The 27,967-nt window shown below is 37.5% G+C and overlaps 2 protein-coding genes and 1 long non-coding RNA gene across 6 annotated transcripts in view; all 3 read right to left on the bottom strand.

The window, feature by feature from the left end:
* The window catches only part of LOC107197403 (uncharacterized), a 63,715-nt gene that overhangs the window by 5,814 nt on the left and 29,934 nt on the right, over positions 1-27,967 (bottom strand). Inside the window, exon 2 of one of the 4 annotated variants that reach the window (XM_049470497.1) lies at positions 476-801. The exons of 2 other annotated variants lie outside the window; for them this stretch is intronic. The gene's annotated coding sequence lies outside the window, so the exon portion shown is untranslated. Of the gene's footprint in view, positions 1-475; positions 3,013-27,967 lie in introns of those variants that run through there. One more of the 4 variants, XM_049470495.1, reaches the window with a different exon arrangement.
* Positions 9,255-11,219, bottom strand: LOC125786874 (uncharacterized). Its single transcript, XR_007428863.1, has 3 exons — positions 11,095-11,219; positions 10,896-10,957; positions 9,255-9,517 (listed from the first exon to the last, which is right to left on the bottom strand). It is a non-coding gene; the product is annotated as an uncharacterized LOC125786874 (long non-coding RNA).
* Positions 21,326-26,573, bottom strand: LOC111188518 (uncharacterized). Its single transcript, XM_022662321.2, has 4 exons — positions 25,985-26,573; positions 23,791-23,989; positions 23,165-23,258; positions 21,326-21,692 (listed from the first exon to the last, which is right to left on the bottom strand). Exons 3-4 carry the CDS (start codon positions 23,252-23,254, stop codon positions 21,444-21,446), a joined length of 339 nt encoding a protein of 112 aa, XP_022518042.2. The 5' UTR covers positions 23,255-23,258; positions 23,791-23,989; positions 25,985-26,573; the 3' UTR covers positions 21,326-21,443.

The raw sequence follows: 27,967 nt of genomic DNA, 5'->3' as shown, positions 1-27,967 counted from the left end.
TAACCTACCAGTGTGTCTGAGATAAACTCCTCATCTTCATAAATGCTGGTCCAGAAACAGCCCAGATTATGTGTTCTTGCTTGTCTGATTTTTGGACCACCGTAGATTAAAAATAACATATACTTAAAGTTGTGTCCTCAGAACTGTTAGTGAAGGGAGATATTTGTATTATATTCCTTAGCAGTTGTTTTTAACTATTTTACAGGACACAGTTTGACATTAAAAATACTGTTGTACCTTTTTTCTGACAGTGTTCAGAATTGCAGTCAGTATTTTCCCCTCTCCATGTCTAGTTGATTATTATAGCTTCATGCGATGCGGTTGATGATGAGTGAGTGAGTGATAATTGTAGCTTCATCTGGATGCTGCTGTTTTACTGAATAACCTGTGTTTGAACATCTGGATCCCAACACAACACTAAACATACAGGAAAAATGCATGATATTCTAGAAAACCAAACACTCCACATACTTACCAGGTGTGATGATCTGTAAAAGCAGAACACAGAGAAGAGATCTGCAGGACCTCACCACTGACCTACAGACAGACAGACAGATACAAAGAAACACACCCTACCTTTTTTTAACACTGAGAGCCAGATCATAATCAATAATGCTCCAGTATCCTTTAAGGTATCCAGTAAGGTTATAATCAGTTCATAATATGTTTTAAAATTTGGTCGATTGATATAATTCTGATAAAGAGATAAACAGTAGCCTCTAGTGTTCTGCCTTTTCTGCCTAAAAAAACCCTCAAATTCCACTTTTTCTTTGTCTAATTAAGGCTGTTTAACACTGTTTACTTTTCCTATGCATTCGTAGTACAGATCAGGGGTGCGTTTCCCGTACAACAACGGAGCCTAGCATTGAACTAACATGGTAGGATGCATCATTAACTTACTAACATCTGAAGTACGACCGTTTCCCCAAACCATCGTACTTTGTTGGTCCCACAGAAGTCTGAACTATGTTGTTTGAACCACCGTGGTCTTAACTAAGGTGTTTCCGGACGTGTTCGGCCAGACTTTCCCAGCAGGAAACTCACAATCTTTAAAATATTATGCCAAAAATATGTTACTAATGTATCATTTAGGCTATTTATATCATAATCATCACCACAACATGAATTGACAACAGTACTACTAATAGAAGAACAATAAAATGTAAGCAAAATCTACACAATAATTGCTATGAATTAATTATTAATTGACAGTGTTACTTTCAAAAATCACACATATTTGCTATTACAATATTTTAAAAATAAATATAAAAATATATATCTCCATTCTGAATGAGTCCTATTATTTTTTATTTATTTATTTATTTTGTGGTAATGTAAAACGTGATTGTGAAGGTCCTTACAGTAATTCTGTTCTTCTTGGGTGCATTAAACAACCGGAAACCCCTTGCCATTATTTGTCTGAGTATTACAAATGCGTAAATGAAAGTTGGTTAATAAAAGTAATAATACGTGAGAAATATAAAAAATGGGTTATTATCACTCCTAATTACTTTAAACTGTCTCTTGATATATTGATTCACGATTTCCAAATCTCCTACCGAAAGCATCTTTAAATATGGGGCTTTTTCTGACATTTTTACGTTTAAATATACACTAGGGTGGCACGGTTTGACAGGGTAGCAAAACTCGACAGAACACCTGATGGAAGCCTAATTCTAATCCCAGTCGTGATTTTATTCTCTTAATGTTTTTTCATAATGGCAATTAATATTCTAATTTTAAAAATATCTATTATGGTTGCCGACATGGTTCTACTTATTGTGTGTGATATTTATTATTTAACAAAGACTAATTGATAACATTTGTATAGGCCTAGAGGCACACATGTTGTAATGGGTAAATTATACATTTTCTTTATTCACACTCTGCCTGGTCCTGTTACCTCCAGAGGAGTAATTCGGTAATTCAAAACACCTGCTTATTACATGTCTCTATAATTTTCACTCTTGTTTTAAGACACATTTTACTTTGTTTGTTCTTGTTATGAATATATTATTAAAAGACACATTCTTGCCTATTCTATGGATACATTTGTTTCACTGGGTACAAACAAAGCAAATATACCCTCAAAGGTCCTTAAGGTACAGGTGTTTACGTTAAAGCCATTTTAGAGTATCACCCCAGTGACAGTTTGGTACCCTTTTTCAGAGAGTGCATATAGCACAGTGCTTTAAAAAAATACACTAATTCATAAATGTTGACAGCTCAAGTTCTCTTTAATCAAGAGATGCTTGCTTGAATAATTGACATACATCTTTCCAAGACTGTAAAACACATTTTAGCTAAAGAGCACTGAAAAATATATATTTTATTACATTTAAAATAATTAGTTACATGTTCAAAACCCTTGACATCTTAAATCCTCGTGCAGCAATATTAATGTGATTCATCAACTTTCTGAATCCGTCCATCGTCTGCACTAATCACCAGGAACTAAGCTCCTAACGACAGGTCTAGAGCTGTAGTTGGAACGACGCAGGTGAATCACGGTAGTTGCGAACATTCGCTGGAACTACGGTTTTGGGAAACACCTGAGTAGCTTAACTAAGGTTCTCACTATGCAAGTTACTAACGTGGTTACCTCCATAGTTCCAACAACGCTTTTGGGAAACACCTGCGTCGCAGCTGCATCGTCCAGACTATGTAAGTTGCTAACGTAGTTAGCAACTAAGCTTTTGGGAAACGTACCCCAGACTATGTAAGGTACTATGTAAACTACCCTTTTGGGAAACGCACCCCAGACTACGTAAGTTGCTGACGTACTTAGTGGCAGCTGTTACATAACATCCAGCACTTTAACACAAACACCTCCTAAACAGCCCTCTATACAATACTGTAAATCTACAGTACTGCATTCGCTGCGCTGCGGAACTCCACTTTACCTGGAGAAACACGAAGATCTGTAATTCCACATGTCGCGCGTGCAGTCGGCCTTCTTTATCTCTGAAATAGTGATATAACGTTCGCGAACGATCCGGTGTTCTGTCGACTTCTTCTTCTTCTTCTTCGTTCGTATTAATGGCGGATGGCGTACCAACTACAGGCGCATTACCGCCACCTACTGAGCCGTGGCGCGAAGGGAGACTTCAGGATAGTGAACATCAGTTAAATTAGAAACAAAACATAGGAAGGAGGAAAGAAAGAAAAAAATAATAATAATGATAATAATAATAATAAATAAAATAGCATAAGTAACTTAATTAATAAGGGGGGGGGGTTAGATTAAATTAAATAACCCAATATTTTTCAAAAACACCAGAACTTGTTTATGAACTATCCCCATGCCCATCCCATAACAAAGCAACCCTTTCAAAGAAAAATCTTTATGTCCCTCCAACGTAATTGCCTCAAACAACTGCTGTCTCTGCTCAGAATATTTACAACAATGTAAGATCACATGCTCAGGAGTCTCCCTATGTGCACAGTATCTGCACATGCCTGTGTTATGTTTTTTAATAAGATGTAAGGAAGAGTTCAACATAGTGTGTCCTATTCGCAGTCTAGCAATCACTACTTCGGCCCTCCGGCCGAACCCTCCACCCGATACTGCTCCAGTGCTATGCTGAATGTTAAACAAATGTCTGCCCTTAAGACTTTGCTCCCAGTTTATCTGCCACAGAGCCCGAACGCGTTTTTTAATTAAAACTTTAACCTCTGCTTTACTCAGAGGGATGTCAATATCACACATCTGCCGCTTCAAACACTGCTTGGCCACCAAATCCACTATGTCGTTCCCCTCCACTCCAACATGGGCTGGGACTCATAGAAAATTTACATAGATTCGCTGCATTTGGAGCCGGAACAATGTTTGAAACAATTCCAGTACTAAATCAGGTCTACAAGAAGAACTGCCGGTTTGAACACTCTGGAGAGCAGATAAAGAATCTGAGCAAATTACCAGACTCATAGGACAGACCTCCTCAGCCCATTGCAGTGCCAATAAAATTGCCACAATTTCAGTCGTAAACACTGATAGATTATCTGACAATTTCCTACCAAAGGACACCTGAAACTCTGGAATAAATACTGCAGCTGCAGTCACCCCCAGCGAGGGACATTTAGACCCGTCAGTGTAGACCTGCAGCATATCCCCATATGACCGTGCGAGATGCTGAGCTACAACCACAGAGGATAAAGACCAATCCTCAGTATCTTTAAGCTGCTCATGTATCCTTAAATCAACAGTGGGTTCAGGAAACATCCAAGGTGGAACTATAGCTCTAGGCACTGTAGCACATACAGTCACATCCCTGAAACCCAGATCCTTAACTTCTCCAGTACTACAACACCCAAAACTCTTAGACGGACCATGATAAGTATCCGAGCAATCATGTACAATGGATATCTCTGTCGACTTCTCCTACCCATCGATACATGCTTCCCAAAGGTACTGCGCATGCGCTGACCGACAATTTAATTATTTCTCGTGTTTTATTCGTAATCAATCTGTTTTAGGGTGGTTTATGTGCATTAAAGAACGTGCACGCACTGTCATTGCACAAAAGTGTAAATGGAAACTAAAATTTACAATTCTGTCGAATTTTCCTACCGTGTCGAACCGTGCTGCCCTAATGTATATTTAACTGTAAAAATACAAAAGAAGCTCTATTTTAGGGCATGTACCCAGTCAAATTCCAGTAGATGTACGTTATTAGATTTGGATTGCATAATTCATTGTATCATGGCAACGTTATAGTAAATATAGCTCTTTACAAACTGCTTTTGTATTTATTTATGATAATAATTGTAATTGTTTGTTTCCATTTACACTTTTGTGCAATGACAGTGCGTGCAGGTTCTTTTATGCACATAAACCCCCCTAAAACAGATTAATTACGAATAAAACACGATAAATAATTAAATTGTGTCGGTCAGCGCATGCGCAGTACCTTTGGGAAGCATGTATCGATGGGTAGGAAAATTCGACAGAACACTGGGTGTATCCTTCACAGCCTACAGTATCCCAAGATTCATTGCGCGCCAGTTTATTTCAGCACGAAAAAGAGTCAGCTGTATTATGTAGTATTATGTAGTTTATAGATATGTAAATACTTATAGATATTATAAATATAATTTATATATTGTATAATTTATATTATTTTGTTTATATATATATATAAATATTATTTAGTTTTATAACATGTTTATGTTGTTATATGTTTATAGTTTATAGATAAATACTATAAATACTTATATATTTGTTTACATAAACATTATAATATATATGTTTTTATATATATATACATATATATCTGTGCGTGTATGTATTAATGTATTATTTAGTTTATTTATAAGTATTGTTTAGTTTATATATATAGTATTTATATATCTATAAACTAGTATAAAAATTATATATATATATATATATATATATATATATATATATATATATATAAACTAAATAATATTTTGTTCTAATTTATTCTCTTTTTTCCAACCTCATTTCAAACGCCCTTTTATTTGTTTATGTTCAGTTCCACCTGTTCACATTTAAAATATTTAAGTAACTGCACAGTTAATTAAACTGGGCTTAATTAATTTGGTATTTTGTGGTCTGAAGCAAAACGAGAATCAAAATCTCGGGCTCATTTCTCAGCTCTGACTTTGGTTGTGGCGGGTAGAATCTCAAACAGGAAACAGGAAATACTCCGTAGGGTAGACTGTCCCATTTCAGTAGGGGAGACCGGGGTAAGTTGAGCCACGGGGTAAGTTGAGCCACCCACCCACCATGTGACCCCATTCAAAGGTGGGTGGGGCCATTTCCTTACACATGTGAAGAGGAGAACCACATGTCAAACAAGGTGAGGAAGATATTTATAAAAATGTGTTTTTTAAGCTCTTTTTGTAAATTCCATGTGTGCCCATAATGAAGATGATTTAGAGAAGAAAAAAATAGAATAACATGTAGACACATTAGGTTTCAATTCTTGGCTTTCTAAGCTATGATATGAATGCTAATCAAAATATTTTAGATTAACATAATCCACTTTATTAGCACTTTTCTACAAAATGGTGGCCACGGGGTAAGTTGAGCCATTAGATATGGGGTAAGTTGAGCCACTGGCTCAACTTACCCCGTATGGAGGACACTGTACATTTTGAAAACAATGCAATACAATCCCAACAGTGAAACACGGTGAGGGCAGCATCGTGCTATGGGAGTGTTTTTCAGCAGCAGGGACAGAACGACTGGTTGTATTTAAAGGAAAGATGAATGCAGCCGAGTACAGAAATATTCTGCTCTGGACCTCAGACTGGGCTGAAGGTTTACCTTCCAACAAGACAATGACCCTGAACACACAGCTAAAATAGGCTATAAGGAGTGGCTTCAGAACAACTCAGTGACCATTCCTGATTGGTCCGGCCAGAGCCCAGACCTAAACCCAACTCAGCATCTTTGGATAAAATGAAAATATCTGTCCACCAACGTTCACCATCCAACCTGACAGAACTGGAGAGGATCTGCAAGGAGGAAGGAAAGTCGATCCCCAAATGCAAGAGTGAAAAACGTGATGCTTCATTACCATCATGCATCATTGCCAAGAATACTCATGGCTGTACTGCTCAAAAGAGTGCTTCTACTCAATACTGAACAAATGCTCTGAATCCTTACGACCATCTGATATTTCAGTTTTAATTTTTTTTATGAATTTGCAAAAATGTATACATTTCTGTTTTTTTCTGTCAAGATGTGGAGCTGAGTGTACTTTAATGTGATTTTTTTTTCAACCAAACGGCTGCAATGAAACATTTATAGGGTTCTGTAAACTTTCTGTACCAACTGTACCTCAGTAAAAACAGAAAAGAGCTGCAGATATGATCTACAATAAAACTCAGTAATAGAACAGCACACAAACACTCACACACACACACACACACACTCACACTAACACACACACCAACACACACAGACACACACACTAACACACACACTAACACAGACACACACCAACACACACTGGAGAGAGGAGGATGAGTGTGATCTTAGACCTGCTGCTGCTTGAGTGGTGATTTCTCTGGACTGTAGATGTTCTGTTTGTTACAGGAATCTTCCTCAGACATCTTGAAACCGAACTTGTTGTTTGTCTTGAACAGCAGAATCCCTATCACCACTAATACCACAATCAGAGTGACAAACACCATCGCCAACATAAACCTCATCCTCAATGGAGCATCGGCATCTGCAGATAACACACACACACACACACAGAAAGAGAGAGAGAGAGAAACAGCTGTTTAGTATTTTTTTTGCTCATTTTCATTGTAGATATCTGGACTCCTGTGTCCTGCGTAATCTGGTAATAGTGTTGTGCACCAATCTTGAAAATTAGTAACAGATAGTAGTTTAAATAGCTAGCGTTAAACAGTGAATGTAAGCAGAGTTGACAGGTTTGCGTTTTTTTCCGCCAAATTGGGCTTGTTTAAAAAAAAATACAGACATTAAAATACATTTAAAAAAGTGTGTGTTGCCTTGAATGTTACGTCAACACTAAAATCAGTTTTCCTTGAAAACTTAATCACAGCAATAAGAACCAGGAGAAAATAATGACATTAGTAAGGATATCATGAACAGGAGAGAGATCACAATGTAACCAGAAATCAGAAGACAAAACAAAAAATGTTCAGGAGGGGCAAGAACAGAAATGAGTAAGTAAAATTCAGTTTTTTTATAATTATATTACAATTAAATGTTCTTGACTGGGATATAAAACTGTTATAAAAAAACTAAAAACACCAAAGTTACAATATTATTATCAACTTAAAGATAAATAGCAATACTGATAATAAATTCCTTATTCGATCCTCCACCCGCTCACAGGGAACCCAACATTTCCCCACACAGTAGAAATGGGCAGGTCCTCCAGCTCCTGTTTCCACTCTAAACTGAGCCCATACCATACACTTTAGCTTTAGCTACTCTTAGCATGGCAGGCTTAGCAGGTTGCTAATAGTAACAGTGTATAGCAAAAGGTGCATATCACCTGTGAACTTTGGTTCCACATTACGTTCATTTTTTCTTGCAGGTTCTTATGGACTGTATTTAGCATGTATTCTCTGTTCAATTGCACGAATCGTTGATATTAAGAACCAGATTTTACTTTATGATACCTTTACCTACAGTTTATATATTTTATTTTATATATTTGTGCTCTTGTTTCAGGTTATTTTTTTTTAGGTAGAGGAGTGGGCAGGAAAAAGGACAGGATTTCGACTCTAACTCGTTAATATACATGACATACAAATGTCTCACCTCTAATTGGCTAATAGCACTATGCCACTCTCCCTCTACGATGGTGCACTGAACGGTGGCAAGCCGAGGTGGGCGGGCCATGAATCTTAATTTACAGGTTGACATCATTCTGGGGGCTTTTCCGAAATTGCTCATTTTTCTGTCTGTTTTCTTTTATTTCTCTGAATCACCTACTGTATTTCAAACAGAGAAAGTGTTAAATTATTTCTGACCAAATGACAATTTAATACTGGTGGGAAAATGTGTAAAGCTCAGATCTGATAGTTTAGCCTGGTGGTGATTATTGAGTTTCTTCCTGCCCAAAAACAAACACCCTGTAGACTAAACACTTTCTGTGTAAATCAGCATTAAGATTCGGGAGTGGACAGATTACAGTCTGAACTGTAGAACGTACCTGATGTAGGTGTTTTCTCTTTCTCCTGAATCTGAGGATGTTTAGAATCATCTGTATCAGGATAAACATCAGAGTAAAATCAGCATCATAAAACCAGAAGATCTATCATCACCCAAAAACTAAACCCAGCTAAACTCTGATTACACTATAAATTAAACATTAAACTCATACCTGTAACTTCCACTGTGTAGATATGAAGATCCTCTTTATTCCTGGTGTCTCGGATGGTGTAATCTCCACTATCAGACACGTTCACTCCTCTCAGCTCCAGAGTAGATGATGACAGTGATGTTCTGTATTTATATTTAGGACTAAACTGCAGTGACTCTCCATCCACTGTACAGATCTTAACACCGGATGTTCCAGCTTCTTTTGTACATTGATAAATCACCTCCACTGAAACTGATACCTCCAACTCTATTACCAGAGATTCACCAGACTTGATCTGAAGTGGAGTCCTCCGAGCTGAGGAGAAACACACAATCAGATGAATAAATCTGATCTAAATCATCTAATCACTGTGATTCTATCAGTGAAGAACTCAGATAAACACTTACCCTCAATCTGAAGCTGAACATCACACTTATCATCACAGTCACAGGTGTAATGTCCTCTCTTCCTGTAATCAGCTTCAGGGATGATCAGAGAGAAATCTCCCTGCAGATAATGATCATGGATCATCTGATATCCCTCCTTCACTGATCTGCAGGAAGTCTGATCACACTGAGCCAGAATATCAGAAAAATCATGAGAGGGAGTCCAGCTGACCACTCCAGAACATTTATCAGTACAGGGCAGAACAGCAGAACCTTTATACTCCACCTTCACTACAGGAGCAGCTGATTCAGATCCTGAAAGAAGAGAGAGAGATAAAACAAAATTAAAGTTAAATATATATGATTATATACATATATAATAGAATTTCAGTCAGTGCTGTATTAGAGCAGATTTTGGGATCTTTCTAGTGAAACTACAGATCAGACAGGTTTAAATTCCATCGTAAAATAAAGTTGATGATCTGATCTGGATTAGTACTGCCTACATTAAACCCGGTCGAGATCAGACCCTCATCAACACTCTATAACCCAGTTTGCAGAATTCAGGTGTTTACGTTTTGTCAGAATGTCTGTTACTGTGAACAGTTCAGTAAGTAGAACATGAGCTGATCTCCAGAAGGCATAAAGTAAAATATGAAATATTCTACATACTGTATAAAACTATGATGATATAACAGTGTATATTTAGTTTTGTCTGATATTATATATGTATATATCAGTGGTGTGCAGTGAGGTCTTTCTAACCCTTCAGAGAAGGGGTGACAATAAGTGCATTTATTTTATAAATTATCTAAAAAAAAACAGCAACTAATTCAAAGCATTAGTCTGTGTTTTTCAGTTCCTACAGGACTCTTATCTGACTGACAGCGGTTTTAACCAATCAAAGCTTTTTAAAACGGCTCCTCCCCCTTGTGTCTGCGTGACCATTCTGCTGATATTTTGAAGGGTGTAGTAATGAGTATATTAGTAAAGTCGCGGGACAATCTAACCAATCAGATTCATGATTTTCACTCCGGGGCGGAGTGAAAAATAACAGGCCATCTGACTGATGAGTTTTGGCTGACCTGTCGTCCTGTAGGCATATAAATGAGTGATCTTTGTTGGCCGGCTGTACTTGTAGTAAAGTTAAGCATTGATTTTGTAGTTTGTAGCTGTTGTATTTTTGGGCTGTTAATGTGCATTAAGCTCATATAACTAAGTTGAGACAGAGAATAGGTAGTTCTAATATAAATCTATGTGTAGGTCAGCGGGTGGGGGAATGTTGCAGAAGGGGTACCCACTATATTAACTGCACGCCACTGATATATATATATATATATATATATAAAGAAGCACCAGGGAAAGGCTTGGTGTCAGGAGGTAGCAGGGAGTGAGCGCGGAGAGCGGACTCAAATGCGAGTAATTTTATTTAAGAATACAAAAATAAACAAACAAAGAACTAAATAAACAAAGAAACATGAAGGACATAGGAAATAGAGAAACTAACAGAACACATAACCTAACAGTAGTAAACACGTACAAGCATCGACAAAGGAAACAGGAAACACAGGACTATAAATACAGACACATGGCGGGAAAGGAAACTGGGAACACCTGAGGGCAGGTGACGAGGGGGGCGGAGCTACAAATGAATTTATAATAAAATTATAAATTAGTGATAGATCACACTCACCAGTACTGATGATCGATAAGATCAGGACCCCCAGAGCAGATCTGTAGAACTCCATCACTGACCTACACACACACACACACACACACACATTCTAGAATGACCCATAAATATAACCTCTGGCTGTATTCTATCACATTTCACCATGAACTACACCATAATCGATCAGTTTTCCTGTAATATATTTGTAATATACACTTACCTTCAAAAGTATTGGAACATTGAGGTCAATCCCTCTATTTCTGCTGTAGGCTGAAAACATTTGGGTTTGATATTAAAATATGAACATAAGACAAAAGATCAACATTTCAGCTTTATTTCCATCCAGGTATTTACATCTATATCTGATACACAGTTCAGAAGATACTGTACACATCACTTACTGTCTGAACCCACCCAGTTTTACTGTAAATAAAAATATCATCTGCATGTGTAACGCTGAGTGTGAAGGACGGGACGAGGAGAGCGGACGCTAATGCAAGTAACATTTATTATAGAACAGAAAACAAAACATAAACCAAACAGAAACTCAGAGACCGGGAGACTAAATAACAGACGGGATATACACAGCCGTGACAGACGTACAAACGCACAAGAACCGACAAAAACACTAATGACAGAGACGCTTAAATACACACACAAGGCGGGAAAGAGAACAGGTAACACCTGGGGACTGACTAATGAGGGGCGGAGCTACAAATGGACACAGGTGAGTGGAAAAACACCAGGGGAGAAACACAGAGAAGCCGGGTCACGTGAGAATAACAGACATGAGAATAGACAGAAAACAGGCAAAAGATGTGACAGCATGTAACAAGCTTGAATGGGAGTGTAGAAATTTTAGTGCAAATTACCAATGTTTCTGACCACATCAAAAACAATGGAAACAATGGAAAAATTGGGTAACACCAATTTGAGAAAGAAATATATGAAATTGATTTAGATCCTGACCCCCTGCACTCACACACCCATACATGCACTACTGCTTAAATTTGCACTGTCATACCCACTTTAATTTAATTCCCCATAAAACTCTGAACTTGTATAAAAACCTTTACGCACTCACTCTCTTTCCAAGTCTTAAGCCTTTATACCTTTATATTTGCACTAATGTTTATGCAGGTTCTGTTTATACTGGTATAAACCCTCTTTAACCCCCCCCCCCCCCACACACACACACACACACACACACACACATCACTATTACACTATTGTCCTGTGTCTTGTGTCATAGGTATGTCTATATATGTGATCTTGTTGTTTTGTAAATTTCATTCACAAAAAAGTCACAAAACTAGAATACTAATATAATATATAACAGTATATACAATAATATATTGTTTTTGTGTGTTTTTGGTTTTTTGTGAGTCGGTTTGTGAGCTGATTCTGAGTCGGTTGATGTGAATCACTGATGAATCGGGACTTTCTGCGGCGGGTTAGTTTCGGTTCTGGTTCAGGAAGAATAAAGGGTGTGGGACTGATTAATAAACCAATAATGTAAAGAAAATGTAATGTAAAGAAAACAAGTTCATATTCATAAAGTTTTAAGAGGTCAGAAATCAATATTTGGTGGAATAATGCTGTTTTTTAATCACAGTTTTTTTCATGCATCGTGGCATCATGTTCTCCTCCACCAGTCTTACACACTGCTTTTGGATAACTTGCTTTACTCCTGGTGCAAAAATTCAAGCAGTTCAGTTTGGTGGTTTGATGGTTTGTGATCATCCATCTTCCTCTTGATTATATATATATATATACACTTTTGCACTTTATGTTGTCTATTGTATTGTTTGGTACAAGTTGCACCATGGTTCTGAAGGAACATAATTGTGTTACATTGTGTAGCTGTACTCAGATATAAAGACAATAAAAGCCTGTTGGCCTGACTTGACTTGACAAAACGCTCATGCGGGGTCACATGGTGGAACATGGGCTACTAGGTGGGTTCCAGGTGGGCATCATGGGTTCTGAGTGGGTTTGGAAATGTGTTTACACTGGTATCTAATTGGGATCCTCAAATGAGCTCCATCAGCCCACCATAATATCATACAGATCCCATCCCTATAAGGCTATAAGACAGGGCCCATGTTTAAGTCCACCCAGGACCAACATATAACCTGTGGAACATGTGGACAAAACGTTCAGATTCCCATTGGGCTTCATGTACAGGGAGTAGTAATAAAGGGTAATAATGTTTTTCGATTAGCATACATAGATATGCTAATAGAGTATGACACCTGAATGAAGCTGAATAATTTACCTATACCACAAAATACAACATGTAACCTAAAATAAACTGAACAGCTAAAACAATAATCCCCAGCACTACAGATACATCAATACTGTAGACTTAATGATCAGCACAAAAATCCAGAACACCTCTGTGATTGGAATTATTATTATTTTTTTTATAAATATTTGATAGGGCCATAGAAATAACAATCATTTATGCGTCACAGATGACAACTCTGGTCTTTGGTGGTCAAGATGGTTGCAAATCTAAACATTCAGGAGAAAACATACTCTATACTGGAGGCTAGCTGGTTAACATGCTCTGAAACAGATAGGTTTGCTGCATTTGAATTTGTTGAATTTGATTAAAGGGAAACTAAACCGCCTGATTTTAGCTGATTCCACCCTCAGCTCAATTCAGAACAATGCTAAATATATAGCAGAGTTGAGCATGTGGAGGCGCTGCAGAGGCGGAAATTACCAAAGTAAAAGGTTTTTTTAAAAGACAGGAAATGTTTATAACATTTAAAGCAGGAATGGTATGTTTCATTACTACAAAGAAACACATTTTGACTATTAATAAAAAATATATGGTTTAGTTATATAAAATATGGTCTCTAGAAACTGAGCACTAATTTATTTATTTTTTTGATTATTGTAAAATACTGTTAAAGTATTATTTGGGAAGGATTATTAAAGTTTAGGGAAGGAAACTGAGCTGGTCCGCCTGCAGAAAGCTCGTATCCTGAATGTAACAGAATCAATGTTTATTACAGGTTGATCATACAGTTCAGGTAATGTTAATTATCAGGTAATTACATGTTTAGATTAAATTAGGTGTAAATGTTTGACTTTATTTTTTCCGCGTACTTCCTGAAGTGCAGAAGATCCGGATCTTTTAGTGAATCAAATGAACCCACTCGACTCCTGAACTGTTCATTCAGAAACGTTGTCAGACAACACGGACACGTTGTGACAAACCTGACGTTTAGGTGCTGAACACAACGTCAAATCAATGTTTCAAAATATAGGAAAATCTCTGTTATTAGATAATAGATAATAAAACATTAATGGAAGTTTGGAAAATGTATTTAAATGAGGATGAGAGACTGTAGTGGGGCTGGTGAGGGACTGCAGTAATAATAGTCCATTGGCGCCCTCTGTTGGGTTTAGGGTGTTACTGCTGGTGGGACTCATTTATTAATATAATATTTATTTTTATATACTGTTCACTTGTATTAGCTTTAGAGATTAGATTCTCTGCCAAAATCTGACCCGATATTTAGTTATGGCGTGATAATCACAATATAGTAACAAATAACAAATTAAACTGTTTTAAATAAAATGTTGCACAATGTTAGAATATTATAATCACGTTGCAGTGAGCACTGCGCACACGTCAGCTCCAACACTTGTCAGCCTGTAGACTTATTGTTGTTTTTTTGTGTGTTTGCGCTAAATATGTTAAAAAAATAGTTTGTTTAGAAGGTGTTTTATATTCTTGAACATTGTTAATTACATTAGAGTAGATGAAATGCATTTTGTAATTGTTCTTTGTCTATTTCGGTTTAATTAGTGAGCAGTGCACAGCCTTATTCCTGTTTTATGTGTTTTGGAAATGTTTAAAACATCATAACATTGTATTTAGTTCTCAGTCAGTTTTATATGGACTAATGTATTTTCAAACATAAAACCTTAAATTTTTTTATATTGTGACGCCACAGACAGCTAAAAAAAACAAGGACAATACTTTGCATCAAGCTGGACAAACAAAGTGTTATATATACACAGAAAAACACCAGAAACTAATCAGAACACAGGTAAAGCTGATCTAACAATCAGGTGCTGATTGGCTAGCTGAGACACGTGACTGAGAGGTGCATTCTGGGAGTTTGCAAGTCGGTAGATGCATTGGAATGTGTGAGATCTATTTGTTGGTTACATCTTTTCTTTTTGTATTTTTAACAGATGTATTTTTCCATGTAATCAAATAATTAGCCAATAAAGACAATATCACATACAAATTTTCACACATTTTCACCACATTTTTAATTAAACATTGTGAGCAGTACAGTCATTAATGAATAGTTAAAATTGTAAGATTTGTATTATTTTACTGTAATTTTGTTCAGTGAATCTCTTCTGTAGGGTTTATTCATTAACGGTCCAGCACACCTTGCAGTCCCTCCGGACGGTCAGACGTCCGTCGTCATGGAGGGTCAAGTGGTTTTTCAGGCTTTGGCCCCCCTGCCAGGAGCCACTCGCCCAAACCGGGCCCTCATCATTATTATAGATGACCAGGTTTCCGTCTTCCTGCATTATCAGGAACTTTCCTGATTTTCCAGCAGTATTAGAAGCCCAGAGCGGCTTCCAGCCATAAACCACAAAGTTCCCATCATCCTAAACCAGAGCAAAACAGGGTTTAGCAGGTGTTGTATCAGTTATAAACAGTGTGTGGAGGGTTTAGCAGGTGTTGTATCAGTTGTAAACGGTGTGTGGAGGGTTTAGTGGGTGTTGTATCAGTTATAAACAGTGTGTGGAGGGTTTAGTGGGTGTTGTATCAGTTATAAACGGTGTGTGGAGGGTTTGGCGGGTGTTGTATCAGTTATAAACAGTGTGTGGAGGGTTTAGTGGGTGTTGTATCAGTTATAAACAGTGTGTGGAGGGTAGTGGGTGTTGTATCAGTTATAAACACTGTGTGGAGGGTTTAGTGGGTGTTGTATCAGTTATAAATAGTTTGTGGAGGGTTTAGCGGGTGTTGTATCAGTTATAAGCGGTGTGTGGAGGGTTTAGCGGGTGTTGTATCAGTTATAAGCAGTGTATGGAGGGTTTAGCAGGTGTTGTATCAGGTATAAACAGTGTGTGGAGGGTTTAGTGGGTGTTGTATCAGTTATAAACGGTGTGTGGAGGGTTTAGCAGGTGTTGTATCAGTTGTAAACGGTGTGTGGAGGGTTTAGTGGGTGTTGTATCAGTTATAAACGGTGTGTGGAGGGTTTGGCGGGTGTTGTATCAGTTATAAACAGTGTGTGGAGGGTTTAGTGGGTGTTGTATCAGTTATAAACAGTATGTGGAGGGTAGTGGGTGTTGTATCAGTTATAAACACTGTGTGGAGGGTTTAGTGGGTGTTGTGTTAGTTATAAATAGTTTGTGGAGGGTTTAGCGGGTGTTGTATCAGTTATAAGCGGTGTGTGGAGGGTTTAGCGGGTGTTGTATCAGTTATAAGCAGTGTATGGAGGGTTTAGCAGGTGTTGTATCAGGTATAAACAGTGTGTGGAGGGTTTAGTGGGTGTTGTATCAGTTATAAACGGTGTGTGGAGGGTTTAGCGGGTGTTGTATCAGTTATAAGCAGTGTATGGAGGGTTTAGCAGGTGTTGTATCAGGTATAAATAGTGTGTGGAGGGTTAAGTGGGTGTTGTATCAGTTATAAACAGTGTGTGGAGGGTTTAGTGGGTGTTGTATCAGGTATAAACGGTGTGTGAAGGGTTTAGTGGGTGTTGTATCAGTTATAAACAGTGTGTGGAGGGTTTAGCAGGTGTTGTATCAGGTATAAATAGTGTGTGGAGGGTTTAGTGGGTGTTGTATCAGTTATAAACAGTGTGTGGAGGGTTTAGCGGGTGTTGTATCAGTTATAAGCGGTGTGTGGAGGGTTTAGCGGGTGTTCTACCTGGAAGATAGCTTTGAATTCTCTGTTGTTGGAGATCAGGAAGTCTCCTGCGTGCAGTTCTTGGTTGGTGGAGAGTGTGTTTCTGCTCATTTTCCTGTAACACACACACACACACACATTATATATACATATATATATATATATATATATATATATATATAGGAGTAAAGCAGCATAAAGTTATCCAAAAGCAGTGTGTAAGACTGGTGGAGGAGAACATGATGCCAAGATGCATGAAAAAAAAAAACTGTGATTCCACCAAATATTGATTTCTGAACTCTTAAAACTTTATGAATATGAACTTGTTTTCTTTGCATTGTTTGAGGTCTGAAAGCTCTGCATCTTTGTTGTTATTTCAGCCATTTCTCATTTTCTGTAAATAAATGCTCTAAATGAGAATATTTTTATTTGGAATTTGGGAGAAATGTCTGTAGTTTATAGAATAAAACAACAATGTTCATTTTACTCAAACATAAACCTATAAATAGCAAAATCAGAGAAACTGATTCAAAAACTGAAGGGCTCTCTTCATTTTTCCAGAGCTGTATATATGTATATATTAAAGTGTAATTATATATGAGGCTGGTATTGGGTTATAAGTACAGATGGGTACTCACAGTGATCAGCAGAAGTCGTGGGTTGGTTGGTTGGTGTTTGTAGCGTCTCTAGAGCAGAGATGCTGATGCTGGAGCTCCTGCAGAGTCTGAGCCCTTTTTAACCTCACAGAGATCTTCTAGATCATTCTAGACCATCTCCAAAAGGGAGGGAATAGTTCAGAGGGCTTTCTTATTGGTTGCTAAGGTCTAGGTGGGGTCTCTGTAAAACAGGGTTTGGTTTTTCAGTTGCTATGTCTTGTAAAACAGAATATTCCTGCACTGCAGAAACATTATTCTTAGCAAGTGAAATTAACTAGTTTTAAGGCAATACATCTCATTTTTGGTCTTACTAAGCATCATAAGTGTAAGATTGTTTTACCTATTTTAAGAATATGATCTTATTTAGTGAATTTTCACACAAAAAGCACACAAAGTTACTTGTCAAGTTATATTGATTCTTGTGTACAAATTTAAGCCACAAAATAAATACACAGTACACAGCACTTTCTGTCTGAACCCACCCAGTTTTACTGTAAATAAAAAATATCATCTGCATGTAACAAGCTTGAATGGGAGTGTAGAAATTTTAGCGCAAATTACCAATGTTTCTGACCACATCAAAAACAATGGAAACAATGGAAAAATTGGGTAACACCAATTTGAGAAAGAAATATATGAAATTGATTTAGATCCTGACCCCCTGCACTCACACACCCATACATGCACTACTGCTTAAATTTGCACTGTCATACCCACTTTAATTTAATTCCCCATAAAACTCTGAACTTGTATAAAAACCTTTACGCACTCACTCTCTTTCCAAGTCTTAAGCCTTTATACCTTTATATTTGCACTAATGTTTATACAGGTTCTGTTTATACTGGTATAAACCCTCTTTAACCCCCCCCCCCCCCCTGTCTTGTGTCATAGGTATGACCATATATGTGACCTTGTTGTTTTGTAAATTTCATTCACAAAAAAGTCACAAAACTAGAATACAAATATAATATATAACAGTATATACAATAATATATTGTTTTTGTGTGTTTTTTGTTTTTTTGTGAGTCGGTTTGTGAGCCGATTCTGAGTCGGTTGATGTGAATCACTGCTGAATCGCTTTCCGCGGCGGGTTAGTTTCGGTTCTGGTTCAGGAAGAATAAAGGGTGTGGTACCGATTAATAAACCAATAATATCAAATATCAAACACTATCCCTGTATTTAATCACATTATATAACATTCATAACATTTATAACATTTATAACCTTAAACTGAACACAATACAGCTGTTATACACACAGAATCACCCGAGCTCCGACAGGGCGGGTTACGTGATTTCTCAGAAACCTAAAGATAGACACACACACACACGCACGCACACACACACACACACACACGCAGGCACAAGTTGAACAGTTGAACAGTTGAACAGTAAAATGTGTATTTAAGCGTTTTTCGTGGCGCAAGAGTTCATTCTCTGCTGTCGTTGCAAAAATCGGCGCTTATAGAGGGACAGTACGGTAAACAGACTCGCGGAACAAGAAGCCTCAACAGAAGACAGGACGGAATTATATGACGTATTTAATAAAGAAAAATTTAATTCATATCAAAACAGCACTGTAACAAAATAAAACATTACATTTAATTATGAGTATTACATAATGACTATAAGCCATATTAATCATATGTTAAACATATACAGTGATGGGAGACTAAACAAGCCGTGTATTAGAGTTAAATGTATTTGCATGGTAGGTAAAATATTACAGCAATAGAAGTAGAATTTCTCCATTAACAAAATGATTAACCTTTTACTGTATTTCAGTATGGAAAGTTTAAAATAAACATGATTCATGTTAGCTAAAATACTCTCGATTCATTTGTCTCTTAATAGAATATCATACATTATTCTGATAAATTATTATAAACCCTAAAAGGAGAGTAAAATGTATTTGTAACTTAGTTGAAGTTTTATAACTTATAACTAAAATAATAGAAATAAATGTTTATGAATAAACATAATATAACATTATGATTACTCCTAAAGAAAAATAAGAAATGTTTTTATCCCAAACTGCCTGGGAGATATACTTCAAAACAGGAGAAAACATACTCTATACTGGAGGCTAGCTGGTTAACATGCTCTGAAACAGATAGGTTTGCTGCATTTGAATTTGTTGAATTTGATTAAAGGGAAACTAAACCGCCTGATTTTAGCTGATTCCACCCTCAGCTCAATTCAGAACAATGCTAAATATATATATATAGAGAGAGTAGTTTGGGAAGGGTACTGAGTGATGTATGAGTTTAGGGGCGGAGCAGGAGGGAGAGCTTAAACATCACCCTCGCCTACACCACAGTTGAGCATGTGGAGGCGCTGCAGAGGCGGAAATTACCAAAGTAAATACGTTTTTTTAAAAGACAGAAAATGTTTACAGGAATGGTATGTTTCATTACTACAAAGAAACACATTTTGACTATTAATAAAAAAAATATGGTTTAGGGGCTCTCTAGAAACTGAGCACTAATTTATTTATTTTTTTGATTATTGTAAAATACTGTTAAAGTATTATTTGGGAAGGATTATTAAAGTTTAGGGAAGGAAACTGAGCTGCTCCGCCTGCAGAAAGCTCGTATCCTGAATGTAACAGAATCAATGTTTATTACAGGTTGATCATACAGTTCAGGTAATGTTAATTATCAGGTAATTACATGTTTAGATTAAATTAGGTGTAAATGTTTGACTTTATTTTTTCCGCGTACTTCCTGAAGTGCAGAAGATCCGGATATTTTAGTGAATCAAATGAACCGACTCGACTCCTGAACTGTTCATTCAGAAACGTTGTCAGACAACACGGACACGTTGTGACAAACCTGACGTTTAGGTGCTGAACACAACGTCAAATCAATGTTTCAAAATATAGGAAAATCTCTGTTATTAGATAATAGATAATAAAACATTAATGGAAGTTTGGAAAATGTATTTAAATGAGGATGAGAGACTGTAGTGGGGCTGGTGAGGGACTGCAGTAATAATAGTCCATTGGCGCCCTCTGTTGGGTTTAGGGTGTTACTGCTGGTGGGACTCATTTATTAATATAATATTTATTTTTATATACTATTCACTTGTATTAGCTTTAGAGATTAGATTCTCTGCCAAAATCTGACCCGATATTTAGTTATGGCGTGATAATCACAATATAGTAACAAACAACAAATTAAACTGTTTTAAATAAAATGTTGCACAATGTTAGAATATTATAATCACGTTGCAGTGAGCACTGCGCACACGTCAGCTCCAACACTTGTCAGCCTGTAGACTTATTGTTTTTGTGTGTTTGCGCTAAATATGTTTAAAAAATAGTTTGTTTAGAAGGTGTTTTATATTCTTGAACATTGTTAATTATATTAAGAGTAGATGAAATGCATTGTGCATTTTGTAATTGTTCTTGATCTATTTCGGTTTAATTATAGTGCAGTGCACAGCCTTATTCCTGTTTTATGTGTTTTGGAAATGTTTAAAACATCATAACATTGTATTTAGTTCTCAGTCAGTTTTATATGGACTAATGTATTTTCAAACATAAAACCTTAATTTTTTTCTGTTGTGACGCCACAGACAGCTAAAAAAACAAGGACAATACTTTGCATCAAGCTGGACAAACAAAGTGGTATATATACACAGAAAAACACCAGAAACTAATCAGAACACAGGTAAAGCTGATCTAACAATCAGGTGCTGATTGGCTAGCTGAGACACGTGACTGAGAGGTGCATTCTGGGAGTTTGCAAGTCGGTAGATGCATTGGAATGACATCTATTTGTTGGTTACATCTTTTCTTTTTGTATTTTTTTATATTTATATTTTATATTATATATTTTTAACAGATGTATTTTTCCATGTAATCAAATAATTAGCCAATAAAGACAATATCACATACAAATTTTCACCACATTTTTAATTAAACATTGTGAGCAGTACAGTCATTAATGAATAGTTAAAACTGTAAGATTTGTATTATTTTACTGTAATTTTGTTCAGTGAATCTCTTCTGTAGGGTTTATTCATTAACGGTCCAGCACACCTTGCAGTCCCTCCGGACGGTCAGACATCCGTCGTCGTGGAGGGTCAAGTGGTTTTTCAGGCTTTGGCACCCCTGCCAGGAGTCACTCGCCCAAACCGGGCCCTCATCATCATTATAGATGACCAGGTTTCCGTCTTCCTGCATTATCAGGAACTTTCCTGATTTTCCAGCAGTATTAGAAGCCCAGAGCGGCTTCCAGCCATAAACCACAAAGTTCCCATCATCCTAAACCAGATCAAAACAGGGTTTAGTGGGTGTTGTATCAGTTATAAACCGTGTGTGGAGGGTTTAGCGGGTGTTGTATGAGTTTTAAACGGTGTGTGGAGGGTTTAGCGGGTGTTGTATCAGTTATAAACGGTGTGTGGAGGGTTTAGCGGGTGTTGTATCAGTTATAAATGGTGTGTGGAGGGTTTAGCAGGTGTTGTATCAGTTATAAACGGTGTGTGGAGGGTTTAGTGGGTGTTGTATCAGTTATAAACAGTATATGGAGGGTTTAGCGGGTGTTGTATCAGTTATAAACGGTGTGTGGAGGGTTTAGTGGGTGTTGTATCAGTTATAAACGGTGTGTGGAGGGTTTAGTGGGTGTTGTATCAGTTATAAACAGTATATGGAGGGTTTAGCGGGTGTTGTATCAGTTATAAACAGTGTGTGGAGGGTTTAGTGGGTGTTGTATCAGTTATAAACGGTGTGTGGAGGGTTTAGTGGGTGTTGTATCAGTTATAAACGGTGTATGGAGGGTTTAGCAGGTGTTGTATCAGTTATAAAAGGTGTATGGAGGGTTTAGCAGGTGTAGTATCAGTTATAAACGGTGTGTGGAGGGTTTAGTGGGTGTTGTATCAGTTATAAACGGTGTGTGGAGGGTTTAGTGGGTGTTGTATCAGTTATAAACAGTGTGTGGAGGGTTTAGTGGGTGTTGTATCAGTTATAAACAGTGTGTGGAGGGTTAAGTGGGTGTTGTATCAGTTATAAACGGTGTGTGGAGGGTTTAGTGGGTGTTGTATCAGTTATAAACAGTGTGTGGAGGGTTTAGTGGGTGTTGTATCAGTTATAAACAGTGTGTGGAGGGTTAAGTGGGTGTTGTATCAGTTATAAACAGTGTGTGGAGGGTTTAGTGGGTGTTGTATCAGGTATAAACGGTGTGTGAAGGGTTTAGTGGGTGTTGTATCAGTTATAAACAGTGTGTGGAGGGTTTAGCGGGTGTTGTATCAGTTATAAACAGTGTGTGGAGGGTTTAGTGGGTGTTGTATCAGTTATAAACAGTGTGTGGAGGGTTTAGTGGGTGTTGTATCAGTTATAAACAGTGTGTGGAGGGTTAAGTGGGTGTTGTATCAGTTATAAACGGTGTGTGGAGGGTTTAGTGGGTGTTGTATCAGTTATAAACAGTGTGTGGAGGGTTTAGTGGGTGTTGTATCAGTTATAAACAGTGTGTGGAGGGTTAAGTGGGTGTTGTATCAGTTATAAACAGTGTGTGGAGGTTTAGTGGGTGTTGTATCAGGTATAAACGGTGTGTGAAGGGTTTAGTGGGTGTTGTATCAGTTATAAACAGTGTGTGGAGGGTTTAGCGGGTGTTGTATCAGTTATAAACAGTGTGTGGAGGGTTTAGTGGGTGTTGTATCAGTTATAAACAGTGTGTGGAGGGTTTAGCGGGTGTTGTATCAGTTATAAGCGGTGTGTGGAGGGTTTAGCGGGTGTTCTACCTGGAAGATAGCTTTGAATTCTCTGTTGTTGGAGATCAGGAAGTCTCCTGCGCGCAGTTCTTGGTTGGTGGAGAGTGTGTTTCTGCTCATTTTCCTGTAACACACACACACACATTATATATATATATATATATATATATATATATATATATATATATATATATATATAGGAGTAAAGCAGCATAAAGTTATCCAAAAGCAGTGTGTAAGACTGGTGGAGGAGAACATGATGCCAAGATGCATGAAAAAAAACTGTGATTCCACCAAATATTGATTGATTTCTGAACTCTTAAAACTTTATGAATATGAACTTGTTTTCTTTGCATTATTTGAGGTCTGAAAGCTCTGCATCTTTGTTGTTATTTCAGCCATTTCTCATTTTCTGTAAATAAATGCTCTAAATGAGAATATTTTTATTTGGAATTTGGGAGAAATGTCTGTAGTTTATAGAATAAAACAACAATGTTCATTTTACTCAAACATAAACCTATAAATAGCAAAATCAGAGAAACTGATTCAAAAACTGAAGGGCTCTCTTCATTTTTCCAGAGCTGTATATATGTATATATTAAAGTGTAATTATATATGAGGCTGGTATTGGGTTATAAGTACAGATGGGTACTCACAGTGATCAGCAGAAGTCGTGGGTTGGTTGGTTGGTGTTTGTAGCGTCTGTAGAGCAGAGATGCTGATGCTGGAGCTCCTGCAGAGTCTGAGCCCTTTTTAACCTCCCAGAGATCTTGTAGATCATTCAAAACCACCTCCAAAAGGGAGGGAATAGTTCAGAGGGCTTTCTTATTGGTTGCTAAGGTCTAGGTGGGGTCTCTGTAAAACAGGGTTTGGTTTTTCAGTTGCTATGTGTTGTAAAACAGAATATTCCTGCACTGCAGAAACATTATTCTTAGCAAGTGAAATTAACTAGTTTTAAGGCAATACATCTCATTTTGGTCTTACTAAGCATCATAAGTGTAAGATTGTTTTACTTATTTTAAGAATATGATCTTATTTAGTGAATTTTCACACAAAAAGCACACAAAGTTACTTGTCAAGTTCTATTGATTCTTGTGTACAAATTTAAGCCACAAAATAAATAATTTTTTGCTCGATTTAAGCTTATTTCACTCATTTGCTATAATGAACCCCGCCTACACGATGCGAGGAGGGGAACTGTGATTATGTAGCTTGGGGTACAGTTCAGGACAACTTGAGATGGTTCTCAAGCCAGGTCCCCCCAAAAAGACGGAAAGTGGGAGGACCAGCGGCCGAATCAGAACTCCGTAAGATGTTTAACAGCATTTCAGGGGTGGTTTGAGCGAAAATGTCTTTATGGTAGATGGTATACAGAGTTGGCATCGTCCTCCTGATACGATTTGCAGATCAGTTTAATGTTTGACTGAACGAGGAGTTTGACAGGTTTCGTGGCACGGTGAGTTTCTTCTCTTGACAAAGTAATATGACAACCATGTATATCTAAATAAACGTCTAGAGTATGACACCTGCTCCCATCTGAGTTCGAAGTTTCTGGTCATTCGGCTGTGAATAGGGGTTGATCTCATGAAGTGTAAGGTGGTCTGATTTCGGCCTTTCGGCCTGACGTCTGTTCATTACATGGGTACCAATAATGGTCTGGCATCTGATGGCGGGTCTTGCACGATGTGACTGAGAAGTTAAAAACTGCTGCTTGTAAGACAGGATTGTTCCAAAAAAAAATAAAGAAAGAGAAGCCTGAAGTAGACAGAGTCCTGCGTAGTCCCCAAAAATTTTGAATAGTGGAACGGATCGAGGGAATAGTGGAATGGATTGAGGGAACAGTGGAACAGATTAAGGGAACAGTGGAATGGATTGAGGGAACAGTGGAATGGATCGAGGGAACAGTGGAATGGATTGAGGGAACAGGGAATTGGATCGAGGGAACAGTGGAACAGATCGAGGAAACAGTGGAACGGATTGAGGGAACAGTGGAATGGATCGAGGGAACAGTGGAATGGATTGAGGGAACAGGGAATTGGATCGAGGGAACAGTGGAACGGATCGAGGGAACAGTGGAATGGATTGAGGAACAGTGGAATGGATTGAGGGAACAGTGGAATGAGTTGCAAGTGGAAGAGTTACAAGGTTTCAGGCATGAATTGTCACTGTCCAAAAGTTACAGTTTACAGGACAATTTGTGTGTTCAAATTATGTGGCAAACTAAAAATCGCCTAAAAGAAAAATGGAGATAGTTCTTTTTCATTGGAAAGCGATGATATTTTGTATATTGTGCGTATATTGTGTGTAAATATATGTACACTGTCTTTATATTGTTCAGTAATAGAGAGACACCAACAGCCCAAACCCAATCATGTTTATCTAAATGCTCAGCAGTAAATTGTTGCCTCAGATATCAAACTTGTTATCATATGATAAGAAGCTGTACAGTTCTGTAGAAGCTACACAGGGTGTTAAAATGAACATTTTAGCTTACAGTTAGAGTTTCACACTTCAAGCATCAAAACAACAAACATCAGCAAACACTCCCATCACACCAGAGACTCTTACAGGAACTACATGAACTTTCTGCTTACTGCAGCTGCTTTAACTCACACAGGACTGTAAATGAGAAGATTGGATTTACAATTACTGCACAACTACAGTACAATTACTGGAAATTAATACACATTTAGTCTAATAAGCTACAACACAATGAATACACCTCACAGTGAAGATGAACAAATTGTGCCTAGCTGTGTCATCAGACTTACAAGGTTTTAGGTCTGAATCATCGCTGTCCAATTAAAAAAAAATCTCCAAAACAACAACTTTACAGGAGAGAGATACAACCTTCTTAAATGTCTCCTTTCACTAAAATCCTCTTGTTCTTGTTGTTTGTGAAATACAGTAGGTCTCTGAGTTGTTTATGATGCTGCACATGAAACTCATCCTCAACCTCCATTGTCTGCAGCAGCTAGTAAAAGAAAATATTCAGAAAAACGAGTCGATCAGAGAGATGTTAGAGTGTCTATGTCAACCAATGACTTTATGGCTTGCTATCTTGTGTAGTTTTAAATCTAACTGTAGGTTTAAATTGGATCTCCGGTTGATTTTTTTACCAAAACCTTAAATGTACACTAGAGAAGCACGGTTTGACAAAGTAGCATTAATTTAGCTGAAAGAAACGCTATCACTGGTTGTGCGGCCACTGGGAGGGAGGGGTTAATCTGCACTGCCACTTATGTAATGAGATCTTTAATTTTCAATAGAAATCAAAGTAAAAGGAGTTTATTTCAGGTAAAATTTTGTATGTTGTACATTGTCTGTAAATATATGTTCCGTGGCCTGGAGTGGCCTGACTTAAACACAATGGATATGCATTAAGTTTGCTGCAGGTCAGAACAGTAGAAGAGTACTGAACACACTTGATGGAGGGGTTAATAACTGTGGGTCTGCAGTCCTCAATAGAAAGTGACACTTGTCACCGAGTTGAGATTTTAAATTGTCCATGTTGGCTTCACTTTTAAATATAAGTGATGTACTGTATCAGGGTCAATGATGGATCAGTAGGGGTTATGATCGGGCTGTAAACTGCACTGTAGGGGCCTAGATCTCATACGGTCCCTGTGGGATTAAGGTGGGCTGTAATGTTGGGGCAAATTTTAATTTTTCCCCATAACAAAACATTTATATAACACACATTTCCCATGATGCTCACCTGGAACCCACCTAGTAGCCCACGGTCCTCCCACGTGACACTTACCTGAACCTGCTGGTTGGGTTTGTAATCTTTAATTACATTACTGAATACTTTTTTTTAAGTAACTCATCTTTATGGGACCCATTTGGGATTCACAACCTGTACATCTGCAGCTGAAAGCATTTGACTTATAAAACCATAAAAAAAAATTAAGACAACATATTTCTATTCTTTTAGTTTTTATTCAGCTGCAGTACACATATACAAAACCTATTATCTATTTATATATAAAGTTGGGATGTTGAGTGGAATTTTCTTCTAGGGGTGTTAACCCAGACATCACCACAATCACCAGCCTTTAGCCTCCAGTTAGAGCTGTGAGAATTCACAGCACCATGTGTGAAGCTGCAGATGAACTTCAACACCTAAAAGCCTAAAACGTATTTTTAAAAAGTACAAATTATTATCTATATTATAAATCTTTACAGTGCAGGAGCCGTAACGTACTGTTTAAAAATTTACTCAATTACAGATTACTGATTACCTGTTTAGAAATGTAATTGTGGATTACCCAACCAGCAGGGAAATGTGTGTTATATAGGTGTTTTGTTTTGGGGATCCCAACATCACAGCCCACCTTAATCCCACAGGGACTGTATGAGATCTAGGCCCCTACAGTGCAGTGTACAGCCCAGATCATAACCCCTACTGATCCATCACTGACCCTGATACAGTCCATCACTTATATTTAAAAGTGGAGCCAACATGGAACCTGTGAACTAAACTTTATAGGGCCCAGATGAGCTGCTAACACAGGGCAAATGATCTGGAAATTTAAATGTTAAATGTTAAATGTTGTTTTATTCTTTATTCAGTGTGTTCATGTGTGTGTAATAAGTGGGGGTGTACGCTCGGCTCGGCACAGCGTCTGTGTTACCGAGATAGCGATGAACGTCTGACTGTTCGTGTCTGTCTAGGTTGTATTCAGTCAGTGGAGCTCCTGTGTTTTCTGTTACCAAGATAAACAAGATAAAACTCCAGAAATGTACCTGAACACACCTCATTTCTAGAACACCACGCCCATCAGTGTAGATATATATTCCGGTGTGCGCACAAGACGTGAAATGAGCTGT

This window comes from Astyanax mexicanus, chromosome 22, assembly GCF_023375975.1.
Source record: "Astyanax mexicanus isolate ESR-SI-001 chromosome 22, AstMex3_surface, whole genome shotgun sequence".
NCBI classification, from domain to species: domain Eukaryota; kingdom Metazoa; phylum Chordata; class Actinopteri; order Characiformes; family Acestrorhamphidae; genus Astyanax; species Astyanax mexicanus.
The sequence above is the reverse complement of the archived record's forward strand: the minus strand, read 5'-3'. Positions and strand labels throughout refer to the sequence as shown.

Coding starts and splice junctions, on each gene's coding strand:
- LOC111188518 (XM_022662321.2), bottom strand. CDS start 23,254: ATGAGCAGAAACACACTCTCCACCAACCAAGAACTGCGCGCAGGAGAC. Junction 21,693..23,164: donor AATTCAAAGCTATCTTCCAG/GTAGAACACCCG, acceptor GATCTGGTTTAG/GATGATGGGAACTTTGTGGT.